This window comes from Manis javanica, chromosome 3 (genome assembly GCF_040802235.1).
Source record: "Manis javanica isolate MJ-LG chromosome 3, MJ_LKY, whole genome shotgun sequence".
Taxonomy (NCBI): Eukaryota; Metazoa; Chordata; class Mammalia; order Pholidota; family Manidae; genus Manis; species Manis javanica.
The window spans coordinates 209,438,227-209,463,919 of NC_133158.1; the positions used below are offsets into that span (position 1 = coordinate 209,438,227).

General features: G+C 38.8%; 1 protein-coding gene and 1 long non-coding RNA gene across 12 annotated transcripts in view; one reads left to right on the forward strand and one right to left on the reverse strand.

Annotated features, from left to right (window-relative positions):
* Positions 1-751: 751 nt before the first annotated feature.
* PPP2R2A (protein phosphatase 2 regulatory subunit Balpha) overlaps positions 752-25,693 on the forward strand; it is an 86,096-nt gene continuing 61,154 nt past the window's right edge. For 2 of the 11 annotated variants that reach the window (XM_073232712.1, XM_073232713.1), the window contains exons 1-2: positions 1,384-1,563; positions 2,936-3,010. Coding sequence is in view for 7 of the 11 variants with exons in the window: in XM_017654402.3 (XP_017509891.1) it covers positions 2,503-2,539; positions 2,936-3,010; positions 11,484-11,534 (163 nt within the window). In the remaining 4 variants the exon portion in view is untranslated. Of the gene's footprint in view, positions 1,063-1,382; positions 1,564-1,883; positions 1,921-2,487; positions 2,540-2,935; positions 3,011-11,483; positions 11,535-15,573; positions 15,599-25,693 lie in introns of those variants that run through there. The other 9 variants (XM_017654404.3, XM_017654403.3, XM_017654402.3 and 6 more) reach the window with 9 other exon arrangements.
* LOC140848561 (uncharacterized) lies at positions 1,937-2,334 on the reverse strand. Its single transcript, XR_012129657.1, has 2 exons — positions 2,182-2,334; positions 1,937-2,049 (listed from the first exon to the last, which is right to left on the reverse strand). It is a non-coding gene; the product is annotated as an uncharacterized lncRNA (long non-coding RNA).

A 25,693-nucleotide genomic window follows, 5' to 3' on the forward strand; every position in this document is an offset into this window, starting at 1 on the left:
CAAATTACATTTAATCTTCCAAACAATCCTTTAAGGTAGGATGATTACTCTCATCTTATCCTTAGCATCGGCATTGGGCAGCCTGGCTACAGAGGTCAGCTCTTACCACTGTCTCCACACTTTGCGCTGGACACAGCTGGGCTACTTTTCCGGCCATGTCTTGCTACCAGCAAACCCAGTTTTCTGTTTAGAGGACACTTTTAATCGCTTTCGCTCGCCATGGTCTCTGGCTTCCATTCCCGAGGACCAGAAGGTAATATAATTCACCCAGATGGAACCAGCCCAGCTACCTCCTCCTCGATCCGTGAACTTTCACCTTGTCTGAGCAGCGAGTAGGCACCACCGTCCCTTTATTTCTCTGTGCTCAGGGCTAACCCAGTGTCGGTCTGTTAGGTAGCAATACGGGTATTCTCTAAAAAAACACAAGACCCCACGAAGCCCTGCGCGCGGGCGCGGGGACCGGACGGCCGAGCCCACCCCAGGGTCCAGCAGCGGCGCGAGGGTCGGGGCTGTGGTACGCAGCAGGACCCGCGGGCTGGGACGGCGAGAGCGGGCACACCGGCGACCCAGGGAGGCCAGACCAGCCTCGCAGAGGCAGCGAGCGGCGCGGGTCAGGCCTGCCGGCACGCGGCCGAGGAAGGGGCGGGACGGCGGGGGCAGGGGCGGGGCCGGGAGCCCGGCGGCCGCTCCCCCGCCCGCTCCGCCCGGCCTTGCGGCCCCGCCCCTGGTGACGTCACTGACCAGGCCAGCCGGCGCCATTTTGAAAGTGGAGTCGCCTGCCCCTGCCGCCGCCGCCGCCGCCGCCGTCGCTGTCGTAGCTGCCGCCGCCGCTGCTGGAGAAAAAGCACGAGCGGGGAAGCCCCAGAGTGAAATCCACCATCCTGCCGGCTGGTCTTCCCGCCCTCCTTCCTTCTTCCCCGACCCCCGCCCCCTCCCCCCACAGGTGCCATCCGCCGCCATCCGCCCTCTCTGCCCCCCCATCCCCAGGTGAGGGGTGTGAGTTCAGGAAGCGGAGACCCCGAGGAATCCAGCAGGGTCACCATTTGCAGCGCAACATGGCAGGTAAAGGAGAAATCACCCTCGTCCACTGACAAGGCACCGCTTCCTTCCTCCTCCCTCCATCACCCCCTAGCGACCGCCGGCGCCTCCGGTGGAGCCACGGGGCGCCCCTTGGATTTCAGGGAATTGGTCAAGTAGGGTGGGGCGGGGTGGGGACGGTCCTGAGCCGAGGGGGCCGCTGTGATAGCGAAATGGCTTTTAAAATGAGGGTTGGAACCTTGGCATGGGTGGGGGTGGGGAGTGCGGGCGGGCACAGTGTAAGGCGTGGGTGGGGCGGGGTGGGGGCGAGTGCAGATTTGTCCCTCCAGCTCTGGCTCTCGGTGTCACCGCCGCCGCCAGCCCCGGGCTCCGGGCAGCTTTGCGGATCTTCCTTTAATTCCTGTTTTTCCCCTAATGCAAGCCTTCTTGGGCGTTTATACTAAAAGATTTTGTGCTGAGAAGGAAGACTGCTTTACAAGTTAAAATACAATGGGGACGTGTGTCTTATTTTTTTCCCTTCTGTGGGTACGTATAGTTTTGAGATTGTGAGCCTGTATTTTTTTTTTCCTTGAATCATCTCCCTTTCGTGTCCTACTCTTTACGTGCAAAGAGTGCAAGGCCTTTAATACAGCAAGTTGCATGAAAGATGTGATTTAAACTTTCCTTTTTGCATGTTAGCTTTCGTGCAGAGGTCCTTTTCCCAAAAGGGTTTCGCAGAGTTAGTTAAAATAGTTGTGGAGTTAAGTGATATAAATAGCAAAGGGGAGAGAGATTTAGGTAAAAGCTTGCCGGGGCAGGATTGGGGTGGTGAGGAGACTGGAGGACTAGAGAGAAAACCAGGTTTGACTATTCAGCAAGGAATGGAGGTGAAGGAAGAGAAAGGTAATTGCATTCAGTATCAGTTTTGTACGTTTTAATGTTGCCTAACCTCTTCCGAGTAGAATCAGTTTATATTCGTAGTGGAATCAATTTAGATCTAGATTCAGTTCCCTTCTCCGTAGATCCAAGATACTTCAGTGAGTGGCAGATAAATAGACATGAAGAGAAATAGACACATTCAGGGAATAAATCAGTTTTCTGTACTTTTTAAAAATATTTAAATAATAAAACATTTTTAAAAGTTACCACATTAAATTGACTTACACTTTGCCGTAAACAAGTTGCCGTTGGTTGTCTTCGTTGAATGATTTAGTGAAATTAAAATTGTTTTGCACAAGATGGTGAGAAACTAGCAAAATTAATTCTTTGCAAGGTCCTTTGGATTGTGAGGAATACGATGAAGGAAGGGAAAACAGGCTTCCTTTGACAGTATCTCACCAGCATTCATTTCGGTTTCTTTTCCTCTCTGGCTGGACTTAATGATTTGCTGGTAATGAAATGCAAAGAAATGGGTGGTGAGTGTTTGCTGTATGCGCGCTTTGGTGATAGCGTTCATGTGAATCATTACTCCTCACCCAGGCGGTAATGTTCCTGAAGTTTTCTCTCCGTTCCATGTTTTATGGTAGTTTAATCTTATTAACTCTTCTGCAGGCTTTTTGTACACTTAAAGGAAAACTCTCTTAACTTTCGGTATTTACTTTTTTCTGGTAGGTCTTCCTTGAATGTAAGGTTTTTACTATATTTGAGGGGAAGGGAAAATGGAAGGGAAACTTTGAACCATGTATGATGTTAACGATAGTACATGGCCTTTAAATATTTAATACCTGGAATCTCTCTTTTTTAATGCAGTACCGACTCTTGGCGACTAACCTTTTTCCAAATTAGTGCTCTAGGGTGGTGGTTGTATGTGGGCAGTACTAGACTATTATACGTGCTAGCCATGGATACCATCTCTATGTTTACGTGAGTAAACAGGAACAGAGCTCAGTTTTAATTGTTATATTTTTTCTTTTTCCAGGAGCTGGAGGAGGGAATGATATTCAGTGGTGTTTTTCTCAGGTGAAAGGAGCAGTAGATGATGATGTAGCAGAAGGTAAAAAGACGTTTAATAATGCAATATTTGAATACAGAATCTTTTCAAAATCTTCATTTTTGAAGTATTTCCTTGCAGCTGAATCTGTTACATAGTTTAAGAACATTTCTGTTTATTGTCTAAGAAATGGAAGAATAGTTTTAAAAGTTACCTTTCTGGAAAATTGTCTTAAATCTTTTATTTATGACTTGTTTTATTAATATTTTTCCTTGAGTTATATGAAAGGGGCAGTAGATAATATGTAGATAAAACCATCACAAGAAAAATCTGTGGTTCATATGTTTAAGGTTTCCTTGCCATATAAATTCCACATACAAATAAAAGGTGCTTTTTCATGTTTCTGCATTGCTTTTAGGTAATTGTATTTAAGCAGGCACCATTAGCATTCAGCTTAGAAACATTCTTGACAGCATCTATTATTTTTGAGGGGAGATTTTTAGATTTTTTTCAACGTACTACTTTGAGAGTGTGGTGTTAATCGATTGACATATTCTATGAAGAAATACTGGCTCAAATGACACACTTTTTTTGTCTTGTAAGGATTACTTTAGGTGGATAAGAAAATAATGCTGTGGGTGTATGGCATGTCTTCTGGGGAGCTTATTGTGCAGTTAGAAGCTGGATTAATAGGTTCAAGTACTTAAGTCTTAATTTTTCCCAAAAGTTTATTAGAGTATTTCAAAAATCTTAAGTTTTGAGACTTTAGGGTTTTGCACTTACTTGGTTTGAGATGGTCTTAGGTGGAGAAGGCATTGTTTCCCATAAAGAAGTTGCATTACTTCATAATTCAGAAATATTTAAACTTAGAATGTTTATAATATTCTTTGTCTTGAATTAACAGTAGAAATTTTCTAACAAAACAGTTTAACTAAAACATGCTTTTTAGTCTATAATGAAAATTTATAAATCATCTCCTAGATTGTATTGTCTTCATATTAAGATTGTATTTCTGACACCTGCTGTCTACGAATACAGTTTTGTTTTAAGAATTTTTTTCAGGTGATGGTAGGATGTGTTTTGTGTTGAGCCAGCCGAATGCTTGGATTTCCTTGTGTCTGTGTCACTCTTTATGAAGTGTCTGATAAGAGTTTGGTGAGTCCAGTGGGGAGCCAACTGGCATATATTGTGAAACTTAACTGAGCACCATCATGTTCTTTTCCAGTAAATCCTCATCTCTTCTTCAGGTAGGAAACCAGCAGCCTAAAGTAGTTAGGAGACTCATTGATGGTCACACAAATAGTGCAAACCAAGGTTTTCTGGTGACCTGTCGTGGTTGACTTGTTTATAGAAGTAAATCCTAAATTCAAGGGAGGAGTCATGTGTTACTCACTTTGTCACTCCATTACCTGTTGAGTAGTAGTCACTCATACTGGATTATTAGTTCTGTGCTGTTGTGTAATACCAAGTTATGAAAGTGCTGTATACCTGAAAAACATTCCTTGGTTGATTTCTATTTTTACTGTCAAAGATCTGTTGCGGGCCTTCTAAACACTGGCCAATGGGGCTACAGTGTGTCTAGACCATAAACCCTGCTCTGAAGGAGCTCATAGTTTACTAGTTAATAGTAGGCAGAAAGACCACAAGGGTTTTACTTAATCAGAAGAAATTGGTGATTGTAAACTTCCCTGACTGAACCAATGATAGTTTGTGATATGTATGATGGATCAGTTATAGTTTTTATCTGCTAATACTTTGATGCTGCCTTTTGCTACTGATTCAGTTCATTAAATGCTTTTCATTTGAGGTTGTTAAATACTGCTTTAATATATACTACTGCATTCTTAGCATCTTAACATGCTGATACTTGGTATGTATATTTTAATAAAAACATGACAGAAAGTATGAAAAGCACCCAATTTTCAAATTTGAAGACTCTGCTTTAATTTGGGTATTTTTGCATGCTAGAGTTTGCATGTCATAGTCTGTTATGTTTATTTTATTAATAGAATATTTGCCTTTCTGAAATAAGATTAATACATTTCCTTCTTGGTTTAGACTGTAATCTCTAGACAGGTTACACCTTTAGTTTAGCTTGCCCATGTGTGCTAACGCTCCAGCCGCAGTTCTTTCCCATTAGTGCTCCTTCGTGTAGGTAGCTGCCACGGCATACCAGCGCTTTCATCTTCTTTTCCATACCTACTTTCGCCTACTTCAGGTTCTCAGTGTCATGCATTAATATTACAATAACTTCTTAAATGATCCCTGCTTCTTATCCTGTGTTTTGCTTCTAAGTTAATCTTAAATGCAGTCCCAGTTTTATTTTCTTCTGAAATCTTCAGTGGTCACTATATCCACAGGCTTATGACTTAAGGTCAAATATTTCAGCCTAGAATGTGAGAACGTTCATCAGGATAGCCCTTACTTCTCTTAAGTTCATTTGTTGGTATGGTGTGTGTTCCGTCTAAATGAATACTGTTCTTCAAACACTTCAAACAAAAAGTCCTGTACACTCTTACATTGTGATATATTTATTTTTTGCTGTTTCGCCTTGGAATGCCGGACCCTCATCCCACAATTTTTTCCTTACCGTATTCATCCTTCAAGTCATGTCTCTAACCCTTTTACTTCCACCCTTTTTTGGAAGTATTTTTTAAATCTTCATAGCACTTTGTACCTGTAATATTTGGTACCTCTGCTATTATACTGTAAGCTATGTAGGACCAACACATCTTTATGCTCTCTGCAGGGCATCCTAAATAAACTGCTATGCCTAGATGCCTGGCACACAGAAGGTGTTAGTATTTGTTGAATGAAGGAATATAAATGTCACTATTACAAGGTTTTGAAGGGGGAAGAGAATTGGTAAAAGGGTAATTGAGATATACTTGTGGCATCTGTGGATTTATTTACTTGGCAGCTTTATTATTGCACTGATGATACACAATTGTCTAATAGAAAGAAGTCAGGAGACTTTGGGTTTTTATCCTAGTGACAGGCTTGTAGGTGTCACTTTGAGTAAGCTTTCTTTTGGGTTCCAGTATTCTTAGCTTTAAAGTGACAGGACTGGAATAGGTGATTTCTGTTAATCCTTACTTTAATTGTATGAAATCTCAACTTTGAGATGTTGGGTGTTTGGGGCCTTAAGAATAAGTCTATGGAACTTAGTTACTCAAGGCCAGAGTTTTTCATTATTGCAGAACTAAGAGTTTTGACATTTGACCAAATATTCTCACTGTTTTTTGGCCCATGTAGGCCCTTTCAGGACACTTGCAGCTTTTATTGGGATATTTATGCTATGCCCTGGACTCTTTAGGCACTTTGGTTACCTTCAGTATAACTGCTTGTCTGGGAGTACTTGATAATCTCATGTCATGTGGTTTTCATTTTCATTTTTGTGGTATAGCAGTAGTAGCATTTCATCATATTCCATACTTTGAATTTTTCCTTTATTGACTCCTTTCTCAGCAGACCGTAGGTAGCAGAGACAGTGGTGCTAACCTGCGTGGTTTGAATCCTACTCTTTGTCACCTACCAGCTGTGTGATTTGGGCAAGTTCACTCACCTTTTTTTGTTTCCTCCCCTGTAAAATGAGGATAACAATAAAAATCTGTCCATATAATGTTGTTTAGATGATGAAATGAGTTAATATACATAAAACAAAAAGCAGGCACATATTAAGTGCCTTGTAAGGGTTTAGTTCTTGTTACTACTTGAACTTTTATGGCAAGTAAGGAAGAAATCAGAGGAGGAAAATGTGGAGAATTGTCTTTAAAAGCTACTAAAAATTTCTCCTTGGCCAGGGTGTGTTCTTATACATATTCCTCTATTACACTAAGAGTTCAAAAAACATTCAAAACTAAGCCATAGGTTTAGAGACACCTATTCATACTCTAAAGAATAGCTACAAAGTAATTGCTATAAATATAAGCCAATATAATGGTTACCTTCAGGTAAGTGGTGGGAGGGAGTTGTGATGAGGGAAGAGGCTTGGGAATGCTCTTGGGGTTGGTGTCTGACCTGAATGAGGGTTGTGCAAATGTTTGTAGTAACTGATTAACCTGGACACTTTTGTTTTGATTTTCTGTATTTGTGAAATTTCAGTTAAAGGGTTCTTGGAAAATCCAGTACTGTACTAAAGGGTTTAGAATGGAAAGAGGGCAGTCCCTACTTCACCCACTCCCTAATCTTCCCTGGTCCTGCGTAGCACAGCTACACTGAACTTTTCTGGTTGTATCCCCTGGTGCTCAATTGCCTTTTTAGAAAAATAAAAGGATACTTCTGTTTCTCATCAATTTTAGACTTTGTAGTTGACTTCTTCCCAGTAGAAGATTAAACTCTTTACAGTATCATCCCCATGCCCCAATTCCACATCATGTTATGGTTAAATTAGAAGTCAGTGCTTACACATTAGGACCGTGCAGATGTTTGCTACTGAACCAATGCTGCTCTTCGGCGTTGCTCATCTCTTGTGCATCCCTTTATTTTTCCTGAAGCTAATAATTGCCTGTTTTTTAATTTGCCTAGTTTATTTGTGTTTTTTTAAAACACCTTATTATAGAGATTACAAACATTACAGAAAGTATGTGCGTAATGTGATGAACCTTCATACCCAGCACTGGGCACCTTAGCCTGTGCCCAATGCTGCCCTTTTTATACTTAGCATTACTTGACCCCTTCCCAGCTCTTTGTTATTTAATAAGAGAAATATTGATTTTGTTGTTAAAGTCTGGATTCAACAAACTAGAAAACCAAGTTGATTGTTTTGAAGTGAAAATAGAAATTTTTTCCTAGTGTTTTTTTTTTTCCAATAACAACTCTGAAAATTGTTCAAATTTTACTTGTTGCAATAAATTATTAAAAATTCAAGTACATGTGGATAATCTGAAGTGTGTAACTTTGGGTAAGAAATACAGAACAATTATTAACCAAGATGGTTACTTTAATTATTTTAATTGTAAATGTTTTTTATTTAAGATTATTTGTTATTGTTAAATATTAAATAATCATTTCTGTTATTTTAATATCAGTACAGTTTTTCTCCCATATATTATGTATTTGCACATCTGTGTTTGCCTAGTTTAGTTGTAGGAAGAAAGGCAAACTATATTTTAGGCTTCTTATGCTGTTAAATAGGGAAATTGAAAGGTTGGAGATAGATATTTTTAGCTGTTATCCTCAACTAAATTCTCTTTTCTCTTAGGTGATAATGGAAATTATAATTGAGTAATCAGTGGTCTGCAGGTTGTTTCCTTCGTAGAAGTAAAGGGCTTGTAATATAAGTTAAGATTTCTCATGAGTAACTGAATATGATTACTATCACTATATAATCAGTGTAAGGAAGAGAGGGCATGTCTGTCTGGAGCAGTCAGCATTTATTGAGTGCTTAACTATGTGCCAGGTACTGTTTAGGTGCTTTTTATATATTAATTCATTAATCTTCACAAAAATTTTGAAATAAATGAGTTCTGCAGTTTTTCCATATTACACATGAGAAAACTAGGCTAGGAAAGTTAATTTAATAACTATCCTCAAGCAGGTGGTAGAGCTGGGATTCTTACCTCAAACCTTTTAATTTCCCTAATGTAATTTTATGTATTTCAAAACTTGAGCTGTTTCTTTCACTTCAGGTAAAGGTGTTTGAGGTTGTTGAAATGTGACTTGCTTATAAAGGAGTTTATTTGTAATGCATGGTAGATTATTGTTTTGAAGTCATTAGATCCATTTTGGAGATTTACTGAATTTTCTGCTAATGGAATTATAAAGCTGTGATGTGCTGTAAATGTGACGAAAGGGCTTTGTGAACCCTCTGAAATTGTATGTAAAATTGTATTGTGTGTACTTGTACATATGTGTATTTTTCCAGTGAGAGGGTCTATAACAATTGCTGAAACAGCTGTCATTTATTCCATTTCACAGTGTGGTCTGGCAGTCCCTGAATTCTTTGAAAGGTCTGTGAAGTTGAAACTGTGTTAATAATACTGAGAAAATATTTGCTGTTTTCACTATGTTGTCATTTGTACCATCGGTGCAAAAGCAGTGTGGGTAAATCTCGCTAGCACCTTAGCATGAATCCAGGTCCCGGCACCAAAAGGAAGTAGCAGTCATGGCACTCTTCATTTATATGTACCAGCCAGTTTTAAAAATGACCATTTTGCTTAGAATGTCCTGATGAAGCAGTAAAAATAATTAATTTTGCTAAATCTCGACTCTTGAACACATGTTAAATGTTCTGTGTGACAAAATGAAAAGTACACATAAAGCACTTCTGCAGACCAAGTGCAGTGGTTGTCTGGAGGAAACACATTGGCAGTTATTTGAGTTTTGAGCCTGAACATTACTTTTACTATAAAGAACTACTGAGAAACTGTGCTTATTCAAAAGTGGGTGTTTGGCAGACATTTTCTCTGGTGGTCAGTGAATTTGTTGCCATGATAAAATTTGTACTTTGAAGCGAAAATGAGAATTTTGGAAAATATGTGTCTGCTATCCTTAATTTGTAACTCCCCAGTACTTACAGATTTTTCAGATGTGATCAGTAGTAATACTAATGAATGTGATTTTTGATTTGTGTAATGTAACAACTTTTGGAAGATCTGTATAACTTTGAATTAGTATTTTACAAAGACCAGTGCCTGTAATGTTAAATAATCATGCATGAAAAAGTGCAGGATAGGGCATTGGATTTTAATGTAACAGACAGCTGATTAAGTTTCAGATTCCACACACCTCTAAGGAGCTACCAGTTGTTGAGTTTTGGTATACTATCAAAGGAGCATCTACAATTACCTGAGATGCCTATTAAAAACTCCTCCCTTTCCAACTATATACCTGAGAGAGGCTAGATTTTCTTCATATATTTAATTGACAGAACACTATGTAGATAGTGAATGCAGGAGCCAGTTAGGAGAGTCTGGGCACCTTCTGTTAAGCCAGACATCAAAGAAATTTGCAGTAATGTAAAATAATGGAGTTCTCACTATTTTTGGGGAGAATAACATCAATTTGTCATAAAATTTTTGTTAATGTGTAAGGTTTATTACTATTTTTAAATGAATAAATACTTGAAAGTTTAAAAGGTCTTTGGGGTCCTTGAGCTTTTGTAATGTAAGGAAATCCTGCCTTCCAGAAATATCTAACAACTGTTGAATTAGTGTGTTAATAGATTTCATTGTACTGATGCTTTAAAAGAGTCTCATGAACCACAAGATAAGTTACCAGAATAGTGTGCATCTTTTGTGCATGAATGTCTAAAGCTTTCCTGTAAAACTTTACTATGACTTGAGGTTTTCACAGGCTACTCCCTCACTATTGTTTAGATACCAATTTAGATCTGCCTTACACTCTTTCATCTGGTGATCTTGTTGAAGGAGGGGGGTACCTTTAGGAGTTTTAAAATACCTATTTTTAAGCTTGTCTTTTCCTTACAGAAATTAAATACCAGTATATATTTGCCAAAATACTTTAGCTCTAAAAGTTTTTTTAGGGCTTTTCCCACTCTCTCTCCTCAGGTCCAACTGTCATTAATACTAGGATTACTGAACCCGTCAGAGTCTTAGTATAGTGCCATTTCTGGGTTGGCTGCCTGGTCGTTAGAAGTGAGTTGATGCCCTTGACATTGTGTTCTGTTTTGAGTTTGATGTGTCTTTCTTGGAAGAAAGGCATAAAATTGGCAGGGTAAGTTTCCAACTCTTACTATGAAAGGGAGAAGAGAGGGAAGGAATAGTGTTTCTCTTTAAATCCTACTTTAACGTCCAGCGTAATACTATTTTAAGATAGTTGGTGAATTTTCCATTCTAAGAATGTACTATTGGCTATTTTCTATTTTCAGTATTTTTGTGACCATTTTTTTTCTATCCATTTAAAAATTGTGTCAGAGTAGGTGGGACTTCAGATTAGCTGTGTCGATTTCCCATCCATGTTTAAACAAAGGGGTTATTAAAAAAGAAACAGCTGATTTTTTTTATTAATACAAATATTTTTAGTTAATATTAGCAGTAGTTGATTAAAATGTCATCTACATTTTTGCCTGTGGCATATGTGAAATCCTTGGCAAATTGTTGTTGAATGCTTCTATATGCCACTATACCAGCAGTTATATCTTATAATTTTAGTTTCTTTTGGTTGACTCCCTCTGAATGTTCCAGTAGCAGCTGGGATTTTATCTTCTGAAATCTTTGAATGATGTCTTTTATGCAGGTCAAGAGGGTTCAGGGACCAATAACCCTGTTTAAACTGAAGTTTTTCCATAGTTATGGGCCTACTGAAATGTGTAAGAGTAAAGGATGTATTTTTAAGGTAATAATGGTTTTTAGGATGTTAAGAGGGTGGTGTTCTTTCTCAGGAATCCTTAGTACTCACTGCTCCTGATATAGTAGAGAGATGAATCTTGTCTTAGATATTGAACTTGACAAGTTTAGTATATTCCCATCTTAATTTTTTTTAATTAAAGGCTTCTGTCTCTTTACGCATGGGTAAAAATATTAGAGGGATATATTGGATTTTGAACCATTTGCTTGTTTTATATTTCATTTAGAAGGAATCTCAACTCTTCAGTGGCCTGTATTAAGAGAGGAAACCAAAATAGGTAAGAAGGAGGATTGGTGGGAAATTTTAAAAAATTTTATAAAGATCTACAAAATTGTTACCTTTCTGAATCTGCCATTGTAGAGTTTCAGGTCTTTGTGTGGAAGTGGAACTAGAATCTTTTTGGTGTTTCCCTGGATCTCTGTGTTTTTCCAGCTTATCACAGGATAAGAGTCCCTATCAGCTTGGAGTAGATGTTTCTGAGATAGCCTAAGAGGAAGCTTTAATACATTCTGTTGCTGAGAAGACTCTGTATCAAGTGAAACAGCCTGTTGTAGGAATAAATAATTCTTGTCAAATTCCTTTTCTAGGAATCATCATGCAAAAATGGTCATTACAGGAATTGGTAGTAGAGAAGGAATTGCTCCTAGTCTTTTTTTTTTTTTTTTTTTTGCCCTTGACATTAAAAAAAATACTTTTTTTTTTCAGCGGCAGAGCCAGTTCTTCAAGTGAAATGATTTTTTAACACTTTAATGCATTTTTAATAATAAAAAACACACAGTTTACTATTTTAACCATTTTTAGGTGTATAGTTCAGTAGCGTTAACTATATTCACATTGTTGTGTAACAGGTCCCCAGAACTTTTTCATCTTACAAAACTGAAACTGGACCCATTAAACAACTTCCCATTCTCCCCTCCCTTCAGCCCCTGGTATCCACCATTCTGCTTTCTGTTTCTATGAATTTGTCTACTTTATCATGTAAGTGGAATCATACAGTATTTGTCTTTTCATGACTCACTTCTTGTCCTCAAGGTTCATCCATGTTGTAACATCTGACAGGATTTCCTTCTTTTTAAGGTTGAATAACATTACATTGTTGTATGTATAGACCACATTTTGTTTATCCATTCACAAGATAAGCCATTGATGGACGTTCAGGTTGCTTCCCCCTGTTAGCTATTGTGTGCTCCTAGTCTTTATATGTAGCTGGGGTTCTGTGGGAAGGAACAGTGTAAGTTGGAGGTGGACAGAAAGAGCCCTCAGCAGAACATGAAAGTAGGAAATACCTTAAAAAATACAGATTGGTACTGCTGTGAGACATGTTTATCCCAGATTAACAGTTTGAAAACTAGAACTGGATTACTTGATTTTGTTGGCTATTTCAGGGTGGGACTAGGCAAAACCCAAATTTTTGACCCAGGTTTCACCTCATTTGTTTTATACTTTCTAGTTTAAAAAAGAAAATCCCATGGATTTTATTTATGTTTCATTTTTTTGTAAAACTCCTTATGTTAACAACATAGACAGCCAATACATTAGTTGATGTATGTTCTAATTAAGCAAAGTCTTCAGCATTATAGGAAAATTTAATAACTGCATTGCATTTTCTTTGTAATGAAATTACAGATAAGGAATGATCAAGGTTGCATTTTTTACAATAGCTTCTGAGTAGACATTATTGTCATTTTATATACAAGGACACTGAAGCTCAAGGAAGTTGAGCAATGTTAACTTAAGATTATGAGTTAGTAAAGCTGTTCTGTCCGCTTTTTAGGTTTCAGCTTTGTTTCTGGGCAGTTCAGTTTAAAAAAAATATTGTTGATTAAATCAAAATCTCTGATTCTCATATGGAGTGGGTAGAGCCAAGGTGAGACCTGTTACACATCCACCAAGTCAACGAGTGTGTCGTGAATGCCCAGTGTTGTGGAGAATGTGAAGAAAAGAGATGGTTCTTTTACTTTAGGTGTATTAGAGTCAATTTTATTAAAATAAGTGTTTTCCATAACACTGTGGCTTTTGGTATTAACTTGTTATGGTACTAGGAGATCCTTTGTCTTTTATGACTAATAATCCCATGTAAATATTTTACAGGTAATAATGGGATGTGAATAGTACATTTTCCCTTTTTCAAGTTATTGTGATGCTATTTGATGTTGAGATGGTGCTATAGTACACTTAGCTGTTCCTTGGAGTTAAATGAAAATTACATGTATCTCAGGGCTTCAAAGACATAAATAATGTCTTCCAGGTTCTCTCAGTGGTTTAAAATGGTTGTGAGTTGCATTTACTGATGAATATTACTGGAGATTTCTCCAGGTAAATGTTTGTTGTAGCTTACAAGCCTTTTTCTTTCCTCTATATCCCATGTTTCAAAATCTTCATTTTAGCAGTTTTGGCAGTTCTTAAAAAGTTAAACATAGATTTACCATACAACAGCAATTGTATTCCTAGGTGTGTACCTAAGAGAATTGAAAACATGTCCACAACAACTTGTAAGGGAATATTTATAGCAACTTTATTTATTGTTTGTAATAGCCAAAAAATGGAAACAAACAAAATGTCTGACAACTGATGATGCGTAAAGAAAATGTGGTATATCCAATCCATATGATGAAATATGTAGCTATAGGAAGGAGTGAGGTACTGATATGTACTGCAACATGAGTGACCTTTGAAGACATGTTAAGTGAAGAAGCCAGTCACAAAGGACCACATATTATGATTCCATTCATAATGAATATCTGGAATAGGCAAATTTAGTGAGGAAGAAAGTAGATTTAGCAGTTGCTAGGGCTGGTGGAGGGGTAATAAGGGGAGTGACTGCCAGTAGATTACAGCATTTCTCTAAGGGGTGATGAAAATATTCTGGAACTAATAGGAGAAACAGGGTAGGATTCTTTTTTAAATGAGACTCTAAACAGTACAAGGGGTATATGTTGAAAATAGGTCTCCCTCTTACCTTATTCTCCCAGGTTCTGTGTCCCCAGAGATGCTGTCACAAATTTCTTATATATTGTTCCCGAAGTTTGCATATTTTTAACTTAAGAAAGCATGTTCATTTTAGATTTGAAAGAGGGAAAATACGTCCCAAAAATCCATGATAGACCACATCTGTAAGCCCCATCTTAGAGACGATCTGATGACTTGCTCCAGTAGCTGCCATTTTCTTTTAACTGGCCTGTGATTTCTCTACCTTCAGTCTGAAGAGTTGCTGAGGTGGTTTTACGTGTTTGCGATGTGCATTTGAATATGCAATTTTAGTGGACTCTCAATATTAAAGCTAAGTCAAATTTATAATTGATAACTTAATAAACTATCAAAGTCTTTAAAAAGAACAGTTGGGATTCATTCATGCCCCGTCTGTGTGTCTTCCCCTTACTAAATTATAAATTAGGCCATGAGCTTTCTGCAGTTGATGTTACTGTTCTGGTGATGTCTGAAGTGACCAGGTCTTATTTTGGTGGTTACTAAATTACGACTATACTAGGCATTATTCTTTTTTCCTTCTAATGTATTTTTTATTTGACTGTTCAGTAAGACATGGGTCCTTCGGTTCACATGTCCACCATCTCTCATTCTCAACTGAATTTCTTGGGAATTTTGTTAACATTGTTTAAAATGCGAAAATGTCATGATTTGTATACTGCTGTAGTTGATGAGAATATACTTAATTAAATTCTTGCTGTGTGGTAATTTATTAGTATTAAGAATTTTTAATCTTTAAGGAAAAGTAACTTTCTGAATATAAATATAAAATGTCATATATTTAAAAAAATAAGTGCTCAAAGAACTGGCTGTCTCTCCCATTGTAAGTGCTTTATGTGCATTATCTCATAATCTTCCCAACCAACCTCTGAGGATAGGTATTATTTTCATTTAAAGATGAATAAATCAAGGTTTACATGAAGTAACTTGACTAAGGTCACACAGTTTATAAGTGGGGGAGCCACGGGTTGAACCTTGGTTCTTATGACTTTGGAATTACCATAAATAAAAATGAAATAAAATCACATATAATCTCACATTTTTAGATAATGTCTGTTAACATTTTGGCATAGATCTTTCCATTGGAGAGTCCTTTATGCTGTGAATATATATTTTCAAAACTAGCATTATCTATAATTTTGTATTATGCTTTTTTCAGTTAACATCTAAGAATAAATATCTGTGTGGTATTTTAATTGGGTGTCTAGTGTGTTTAATTTGGACATTCTGGTTGTTTACAATTTTTGCTATTATAAATTTATGATGAACATCCTTGTAAAAATCTTACTATTTTAGAGTTTATTTCTGGAAGTGGAATTGCTGGTGAAAAGGTGTGATCTCTTTTTATGGCTTATGGTATGTATCGCCTTTGAGAGTTGGTGTTGGTTTTACTTCTTCCAGCAGTGAATGGGTGCGCGCGTTTCCTCACCTGGTGACAATATCTAAGTCAATATTACCATTCAGAAAAATCTTTTCCACTTACCTGTTTGAGTGTATATAAGTTTATAGATGCTTTTCGTGTCCTTGGTTTTTCCTATTGTTTGTAATAGCATAGCCCTTTTCCCCAGCTTGAATCATATAATAGGTGAGGAAAGTTGTATGGAAGCTCAAACAAATAATTTGGGTCTAAAGTAGATGGAAAAAGCTCTCTAAATGAAGCGATTTTTTGTTTCTGGCAGGCAAAGGAAGGCAGAGAATAAGGAAACGAATATTCGAGAACTGCTATGAGTTAGTTTTATTATCTGTAAGTGGAGATAATTAATAGTATTTGCTTGTTATTCAGGATTAAATGTACATGAGTGCTTATTAGTTTTGGCACATACTAAGGACTCAGAAAATTTAGTTGGTGCAGTTTAGTTTTTTTAATGCATGATTAACAGAAATAACAGTAACAATTAACAGGAAACTGAAAGCTTATTTGAGTCCACAGGTCAGGGTAAACTAGTTGTTGGAGCAGTTTATGAGTGCTTTAAATAAGTGTATGCTGTATAAATGAATACAGCTTACCTTGGTTAGGTTAGGAGTTTGGGAAATCCAAAGAGAGAAATAGGAAGATTAGTTTAATCAGAATTGGGGTTAGGCTGGGGTCTGGCACTTTGACTATTAATTTGACTAATTTAAAATTAATGTGTGGCAACAAAAGTTCAAGCTTGTTCCTTATTTTTGTTTCATTTTCCTGTTCTCATGTTCCTTCTGTGTTTTGTTCTTTCCTCCAATTTTATACTCTACATCTTCTCTATAAAGAATAACGTAATTGGAGATTTTGAACATGCACTTAAGCCCAAAGCATCCTTTACTATTAGTTTTCATTTTCCTTTAACCAGTACTAGTGGGGCTGGGAGAGCCTCTGAAAGTGTGATCTCAGGAAAAGCCTGTTAAAAGCATTGACCCTTAACTGTTGAGGCTCTAAAAAAGCCCTGCTCCTCCCCATTCTGTGCTGATGTTCTGTGTTTCTGTATGATGCTCTGAATCCTTTACCAGACCTGAGTAAGCTGATTAATCTGTGTAGAGTTTGTAAAAATTTCTGTGGAAGCCTGAAGAGAAAGCTGACTTTATGTACCAATGACCACCCTTACTTCTCTTCTTGATTCCTTATTCAGAAGTGTGCTATGTTTTGTTTTCTCATATGAATTCTACTAGCACATTACCAGTATTTCTCAAGCTTTTTGTGCTTATGAATTTCCCAGGAATCTTGTTAAAATGCAGATTATGTTATGATTCCACCTGTTTGGTGTGGGGTGGGGGGGCCTGTGATAGAGCATCTCTAACCAGCTCCAGCGGTGGCTGTGTTGCTGCTGTCAGTGTACAGTCTGCACTTCGATCAATGAGGTAGTTTATAGTTTTTCTTGGAAGGGAAGACAGGTAAGGCATAGTGTCTTATTCTTTCACTCAGCATTTGTCAGACTGAGTAACTGTGCTGTTGTCACATCCGTTAACATTTGGTGAGCTCTGTACTAGCTGTTAGCCATCCGTAATTCTTAGATTAAGTTTGTGTTTGTATTTCAAGTTTAGCTCAAGCCAAGATATTAGTGTACAAAGGTTTGTGTTTGCTACTAATTTGCCTTTTTAAGTAGATTGTCCCCAGATGCTGTGAAAAGGATGAATTTAGGAAATCTTAATTCCTTAATTGGTTGTTTCATAACCTCTAATACAGGTTTTTAATAAGGATGAATGAGTAACCTTGCACTTTTTATCTTTGTGGATTTTGTTTGCTCTCTTAGCCTTGGAGGTACATTTCCAATCTCTAGTCAAGATTTCTCTCCCTCCTCGGCCACCTAATCTTAGTTTTGCTTTAGGTTAAACTATTTAAGAAGTCAGTGGTTTCAAAATGCCTATGGGGAAAATTAACATTTTCTGCCCCTCTCACTGTCCTCACCTTGAGTCCCCTTCTCCCAAAACCTTTTAGCTGGTTTCTTTTATTTATTTTCCTATTTCTAAACAGTACACGCATATCGCTGTTTCTTTACCAGTTTTATATATCATTAGATGTAAATGTTAGCTAAGAATTGAGTTTTGTTCTGCCCCTAGTGTTCCTCCCCTGTATTCTCAGTTTTGTTTAAAACGTTATTATTGTTTAAACCAGTGTTGGTAGTTGTAGCAGATTGAATGATGCTGCCCTGCCCCAGACCCCATGATATCTGCATCCTAATCCCTGGAATGTATGAATATTACTTTATACTGCCAAGGAATTTAAGGAATGATTAAGTTAAGGATTTTGAGATGGGAAGATTATTTCGGATTACTCTCCTAGGTCCTAAACAGACAAGGGTTCTTAAAAGGAAAAGAGAGATAAGATCTAAGGAGGTAGATGTGACACCAGAAGCAGGAGGTTGAGTAATGCAAGGAAAGGCTCATGAGCCAAGGAATGTAGGTGGTCTCCAGAAGCTCAGAAAGACAAAAAATCGGATTCTTGCCTGGTTCCCCTAGAAGGAGCTGCCTAGCTGACTCTTTAACTTTAATCCATTGATTCTGATTTTGGTCTTCTGGTGCCCAGAACTGTTAGGAGATGTGTTTTTTGTTAAGCCACCAAATTGTACTTTGTTAGCAGTAGCCATAGGAAATACAAGAGTGAATATTATTATTTCCATATAAATGCTGTTTACTGCTGCCAGGTAATGAATTATGATTATATCCTTTCTGCTATAATTTTCTCTCAGAGTTAATAATTTTACCTTGTTTTTCCTTTTTTCTTTTTTTTAAATAATGCTGTCACTTTTTTCTTACTGTACTGAAGAAACTTTCACTGTGATTTTGTCCATGGTCAAAAGAATCAGGTAATCTAAACACACCTCCACCCACCCCTGCTCTCTATGCTGGTTTTCTGTGAATCTGTCACTAAATCATCCTCAGGTCCTCTGACAGAGACTAAAAAATCTCTTGTTAGTATATCAAAGCCCATCCGATGTTCCCTCAGTTTTACTTTGCCTTGACTGTCCCTCCAGTGTGGCTTCAGTCTGGTCTGGGTGTTCTAGGTGGATTGCATAGCTATAGTCCTTGGATTTTTCTTTGTTCTTACCGTTGTCACATCACTGTTGTCAGAATTCCTTTCACCTCTCCTGTTTGGTATCTCCTTGTACCTGGAGCCCATTTTTTCTTGTTTTACTCCCTCATTTTAGTGGTACACAGCATCTTTCATTCTCATTTGTATAGTGTTTCATGAGAAAGATTTCATGGATGGTAGTTTGTGAGAACTTGACTTCCTGGAACAGATGTCTTTATTCTACTTCACCCTTCTAGGTTTGTCTCGTTGTTGGAAATCGTTTTTCCTCAGAGGTTGGAGCGCATTTCTTCTCCCTGTTAGCATCCAGTGTTTCCTTTGAGAAGCCTGATGCCAGTTCTTTCCTCTTCCTTTTACTCTGAATGATGTGCTTGGTGTGGATCTTTTTCCTTCTTGGGCAGGTACTTGTTGGGCCCTTTCAACTTGTAGGTTCATTTCCTTCAGTTCTCTGATTTATTTGTTCTTTCCCGAATTCCTGTTGTAATGCACCTTGGAGTTTTCTACACTGATCCTCTAGTGGGTTTTTCTTTTTTTTGTTTTTTTTTTTCTTCTTCTATTTTTCACCCTCTTTCCATTTTTGGGAGAGTTCTTTAACTTTTGTTTCCAACTCTTTCACTGATTTTTACATTTCCGTCATATATTTAAGAACTCTTGCTTTGGAGTGTTACATTTTCCATAGCCTCTGTTTTGTAAATTGAGCATCCTTGAGAAGATTACTTTCTTAAAAATCTAATTTTGGCACTCCCGTTTCCTCTGAGTTCTTTTTTCTTATTTATGTTAGGAGACTGCTAGTTATCTAGCAGTCTAGCAGACTATCTAGCAGACTGTTAGTATCTAGTTATCTTTTGTTATCTGTTACCATCTAAGAATGAGGTGTTAAAAAGTAGATTGGAAATGCTGTGTCCACTGGCAGAGCTAATCAGCTGGAGGGCTTCAGTTACAAGGTGGTGAGCCAGGAGACATACGATGTCTCATTTTGGGAAGGGACTTCAGTGGCCTGTCTCAGAGGGAAGTGGGAGCCAGAGAGATAATAGCTGTGCAGCTCATTGTTCAGTATGAATCCTTTCACTTAACCTTGTTTTTGGTTTCGTACTTCACCATCAGCTTCGGCTCTGACTGGTACCTTGTCTGGTTTGGTTTCCACAGAAAGGAAACTAGTTCTTTAGAGTGGGGGTTCTCTGCATCTTAAGTAGGTGATTGAACCAGCAGCCCTGTTTTGAGCCCCACTGTCTCACTGTCCTTTCCTGACCCGATGCAGGGTCTAAATCTGTTTGCCTCTCCTTGGCAACCCCTTCCACGGGCTCTTAGGTTTCAATTTCTTTTATTCTGCTGTTTAGCTGCTTTCCATTTTCCAGTACATTTTTTACTGTCATCTTTCTGCCGTTTCCCTGAATGCTCCTTTGTTCTTAACTCTCTTAAACTGTTGTTACTCATTTATTGTCATTTTAGTGGGATCTAGAGGGGAGAGAGAAATGGATATACCTTGATTCTCTGTGTTTAACAAGTGCATCAAAATGTTTATAGTTCCCTTTCATGTCTTAGGACTCTTGGTAACACTTTCTGTGCCGCAGAACTGGGGCACTCAACAGGCTTTGTATTTCTAATTTCTTAAAATATAAAGGTAGATTTAACTGTTTTTAGATTTAATTTAAATTCTGATGTACTGCTTTCAATATATACTAAGCCTTAGAAAACTGGAATTCTTTTCCTCAATTAGAGCAGAAAATGAGAAGAAAATAGAGGATGTTAATTTGCATCTCAAACCTAAAATTTAGGCATTAAGGAGTCAGCCAAAAGCAGGTTTAAAAAATTTTATTACCATTTTTAAACTTTGAAATGTATTCTGATTTATTAAACTCTACAAGGCCTGGGTCTTTGTTCATGGTTATATTCTCAGTACCTTCAACAGTGTCTGGCACACATAGTAGTTGCTCGTGAAACATTTGTTAACTGAATGCATATGTGAAATTTGTTCACTTATGTAAAAATATCAGAGAAAGCTTTAGCTTTATTAGATACCGAATAGGTTTAAGTTTTTTTTTCTGCTTCTGAAGTCTCCTTTAAAAAATTAAAATGTCTGTTTCAGAGTAAAGACATTTATAAAGAGAATGTGAAATTGCAGTCACTTACTGCAGGGCAGCTAAGATCATAATTTTCTATGGGGAATATCATTTGTTACTGGAACCTAACATAGAATTAAGGGAGTAGCAGTTTTTTGTTGTTTTTCATCAGGAACACCTGTCCCCTGATAGTAATACAGCAACTATGAACTTAATACCAGGCTGCCCCTGCCTACGTCTGAGATGCTTTCTGTCATTGTCACCCTCCTTCACTGGCAGCTCCAGCCACAGGAGCTTGCTTGGTGGCTCATGATCATATGCCATCTTGCTCTCCTCCATCTACGCTTTGGACTTGCTCATTTTAACCTGGAATACCCTTCACCCAGGTTTTTGTATGACCTTGACTACCCTGTGTAAATCAACTGATTCTCTTCCCAACCCCAAGGTATACTCAATGTATCTGCTGTTTCTCTTTTTAAAATACCCTTTTTTATTAATTTGAAATAATCTTATTTGTTTATTGTTAGCTTGCTTATTTGTAGGCTTCCTCTCAAGTTTTAAGTTTCATTCACGGGGAAATGAATCTTCTTTTGTTCTACCACTTTATTCTTAGCATCTCAAGTAGTTTCAGGCACCTTAACAGTTACCTGGTACTTAGTGGGCATTTTGTAATTGTTGAATTGGTGGGTAAATTGTGCAAGGGATTTTCACATGTTAAAGTATTGGAAACTTCAATTTTTTATTCTACTAAATATACATACTTTTTTTTTTTTAAATAGAGAATACAGTAAGTTAAAGACTAAGTTAATAACACTCAGATCATTCTTCCCAGTTTTGTAAACCAGTTAAATGGGGCCCAGAGAAGTACCCAGAGGCACGTGACCTTTTATAGTCCAAGCTGCTACAAAAGACATGCACAGTGGTTCCTAAAATTAGAAGCTTGTTTCTCTGTCATGCAACCCCTCAGTGGTAATCTAAAGTGGATAAGCTGATTTTGCCTGAGATTAACCAGCATCTCAGCTTTCTTCTGCGTTGGTATTTAGTGTGCTCTTGTGCATAGTCTGATCTGGTTCACATCTGTCTTCAGCCCACAGGAAGGAAGAGAGACAGGAGGGCTAATATCTAGTTTTGGAGGATGTAATATGGAAATTACATACTCATATCCCATTGTTCAGCACTTGCATTGCCTTAGGTAAGTCCAAGGAATGTAACCTCTAATTTCCTTTTACACCCTGTGTGTGGTTTTGCTGAGGGGAAGAGGGTACCAGGCTGTTCTACTAGAAGGAGAGAGGGGGAAATGGCCAATTGTAGGGACAATTAGTCTCCTTTAGCTAATGATTAACTTCTACTCAGGCCTGTTGACTCCTTAGTAGTTAATTGCTCTTTCCTTCCTTCTTTGTACTCTACCTAACATTATATATTTTCTTCAGGAAACTAACAAATAAGGATGGCACTGTAACTTTCACTGCCAGATAAAATGTTGGTTAATGCAGAGTGGGGTAAGTTCTAGAGTAGTAACAGAATAGTAACAGTTAAAATCTTCAGCTTTGGTTTGGTTGTGTCTTGTTTGATGGGGGATGGAATAGGCCTCTCTCTACTTTTTCCAGGCGTGACTCCCTCCCCCCCCCATTATGAGTGCCCTGTGTAGCCTAGTTAGAATAGGTAGATATGTGGTCTCATTGATGGTTTGAGAGAAACATGCCATCTTAGATCTTTGTTTTTATACTGGCTAAATAGGAAAAGGCTAGTCCAGCATTTTTTTTATTATGGATGGATTCATGGTTTTAGGACCAAGCTAAATATGAAATGAGGTCAAACAGACAATATTAGATCTCTACAATGAGATACGACGAGCTGTCTGCTGGGGGCAGGAGCTGGGGGTAGTTCCATGAAAGGCTCTGCAGCTCTTAAGAATTGAAGGAAGAGGGAGCCTCTTTTTTTACGAGAATATACCTGGAGCTGCAACATTCCCTCTATTCCTTCCTTCTCCAGCTTTTTATTTGAAAAATTTAAGCCCACAAAGGAGTTGGGGAAAAAAAGAACATTATAACTATTAATTTATATTCACCAATTATAAACATTTTGCCACATTTGCTTTCTTTCTCACCTCTTTATACATACACCTTCACTTCTGCCCTTAAATCTTTTGAAAGTAAGTTGGAAACAGCCTGCTGCTTTACCCCTAAATAACTCGGCACTTAACCTTCTACAAACAAGAATATTCTCTTACACAATTTTAGTACCATCATCACACCCAAGGAATTTAGCATTAATTCAGAAATGTCCTCTCTTATACAGTCTGTTTAAATTTCCCCAACTGGCTCAAAAACTGTCCTTATATATATATTTTTAATCCAGGATCTGTTCAAAGCACTCTAACATTTGAAGAGTCAAGGCTTGTTACTGTACAAAACATTTCACTTCCTGTATATCTTCCACCCCTCCCAAGATTCTCACCTCACAATCTATGCACCCTAGTTTTCCATGATGGTCTCTGCAGGAAAGCTGGAGCATTGTAACTAGATCCCATAATAGCACCAAAGGTTATAATGGCATACATATAACAACAGAAATTATGGTAATCCTCAAGCCTGAGGAGATCAGTTACCACCAAGTGGTCATTCTAGCTGTATTCAAACCAGTCCTACTCAGATGAGTCCATGATTCATACTTTGCACTGGAGGCCAATAGCATAAGTGGTAGGGAGCTCCACGCACACTCAGCAAGCAGCAGTTTTTGGTAGCACGTGTGCCTAATCCACAAAGACTTTAGAGGAGATTAACCTTAAGGGCGATAAGACATATGTTTTAATGACACCAACATAGCTAAATCTTGTCCATCAGGTAGGTTGCATGCAAGAGAGGGGTCCTGTGATAGAGTGGTCTTATGGTAGGACTGAGGCAGGAATGGGGTCCTGTCCAGATCTAGTATACCAGACCTACACCACTGTCTCTGTGGGAGTTACTGAGGGGTCTATGTATAGTGATACTGAAGGTGCATGTGCTGGCCTTAAAGGTAAAACTCCCCAGTGAGATGCTCTTACCTTCTGTTCATTTAGGGTACACTACCATACACTGAACAGTCTCCAGGTTGCTGTGGCATTTGGTCACACAGTGCATTCCTTCTGGGCTCTGCTGACCTCTTCAAAGGTCTAAGGCAGGTCCCACTGACAGGCTACAGCCCACATTTTCTTCTGCTCTGGGCTAATTGATCTGCATCATTTCTTGGGAATGCCAGTGGCAAATGGCCTGTTTGCTTTCCCAGAGTTGTGACCAGAATCCAGTAGGTTAGTAAGTTGTTCAAGCCACTGCCAGAGGCCCCGGCCATAACCGTCTTTGGTTACATGAACACCTGGCTCACAGGACCTTGACGGGTCTCACTCAAGGCCTGCAATGCACGGCCTTGACTGTCTGCTTGGCAGCTGCAAAGGCAAATGCACACATTTCATCCCAGCCCCACCTGACACCCTTTTGTACTAAACAGTATAAGGACCTCAGAATTTGTGCCAAGTGCGGGATAAACACTGTACAGTAAGTAGCCTTATGTACCTCAAACTCTTGGAATAATGCCACATTTTACTGTAAGAGAATCAGAAGTAAGCACATCATACACAGTATTAGACGCCCTATTCTCAATGGTATTTGGACTTGTTTTACTCTGATAGCCTTACCCCCGTGTCCATCTCTAACAGCAGGGTTCCTGGGAAGCCGCTCAGGGTTTCCGTAAGTCAGTGAGCATTCAGCTCCTTATCTGCCAGAGGCAGGACATGCTGCACATTCACTGGGGATCAATAACTGATATTTCAACATGTGGCCCCTGGTCCCCCAAGGCAGGTTCCTTGACTTTCCCCTCAATCAGATCTTATTGCCCGTCTGTCTTCCTGTGAGGGTCCAGGCGATGTCAGCTTACCTCCAACAGGAAGTCCTGCAGGCACAAGGGGGGGGACTTGTGGCTTTGGCTCTGGCTTCCATTTCTTGGTCCTCGCCTTAGCCAACAGCCAAAACCACTGCTCCAGCTTCAGTTGTAGCCACAGCTCCAGTAAGATTTTATTTGACTTCCCATCCAATTTCTCTTTATCTGTTCCTGCCTTTATCAAATCAACCCACATGTGGGTTCTCATGACCTTCACGGGGCCCTTTAAACTCTTCCTCTCAGTAGCAGATTGCACTCCCTCCCTTCCCTGCTTCACCTCTGCCTTTCCTAAATCTGCTACTATACAGGTAACCTCATTTACGGATCACCGTATATGGGGGTAAGAATGGCCACTACGGACACAAAGAGAGAGATTGGAGAGCTGTTTGAAAGCACCATACTGCTCGTCCCCATTGTAAACAACTAATCCGGGCTATGATGTTCTGAGTTACAAATGGCATTTTTCATGCCCAACTCCCAAAACACCTGTTGGAGCTTGGCGTACACCTGCCATCTAGTGGGAAAAAGTGGTAAATCACCCTTATTGAGCCATACAGTACCAGCGTGGCCATTAGCCAATAGAGAAGGGAGTGGTTCCCTGGGGTATTGATGTGCACTTTATAGTCTCTACCGCAGGGCAGGACAAGTTGTCAGGAAAGCCAGTTTTTCCATTTCTAATCTGGACAGAGTAATCCTATCCACCCCTACACCCCAAAGACATAGGAGCCAGGCTGACATAGACTGTAGATTTCTGCTGAAACTGGGAGCCCAAATCCACCAGCTCTGGCCGAGTATAGGGGCAGAGCAATGTAATGCCCTATGACCTGGGGAGGGAGCTGCACCTCCCCCTGAGGAACCCACGGTTGCTGGTCTTTATTTTAATTACAGCTGGCTGGGATTTCGCTGGACAAGAGGGGTTGGTGCCTCTGGCACCTGCACCACCCCCACCCCTTCATCCTTCTCTGGCTTCCTCTCTATTTC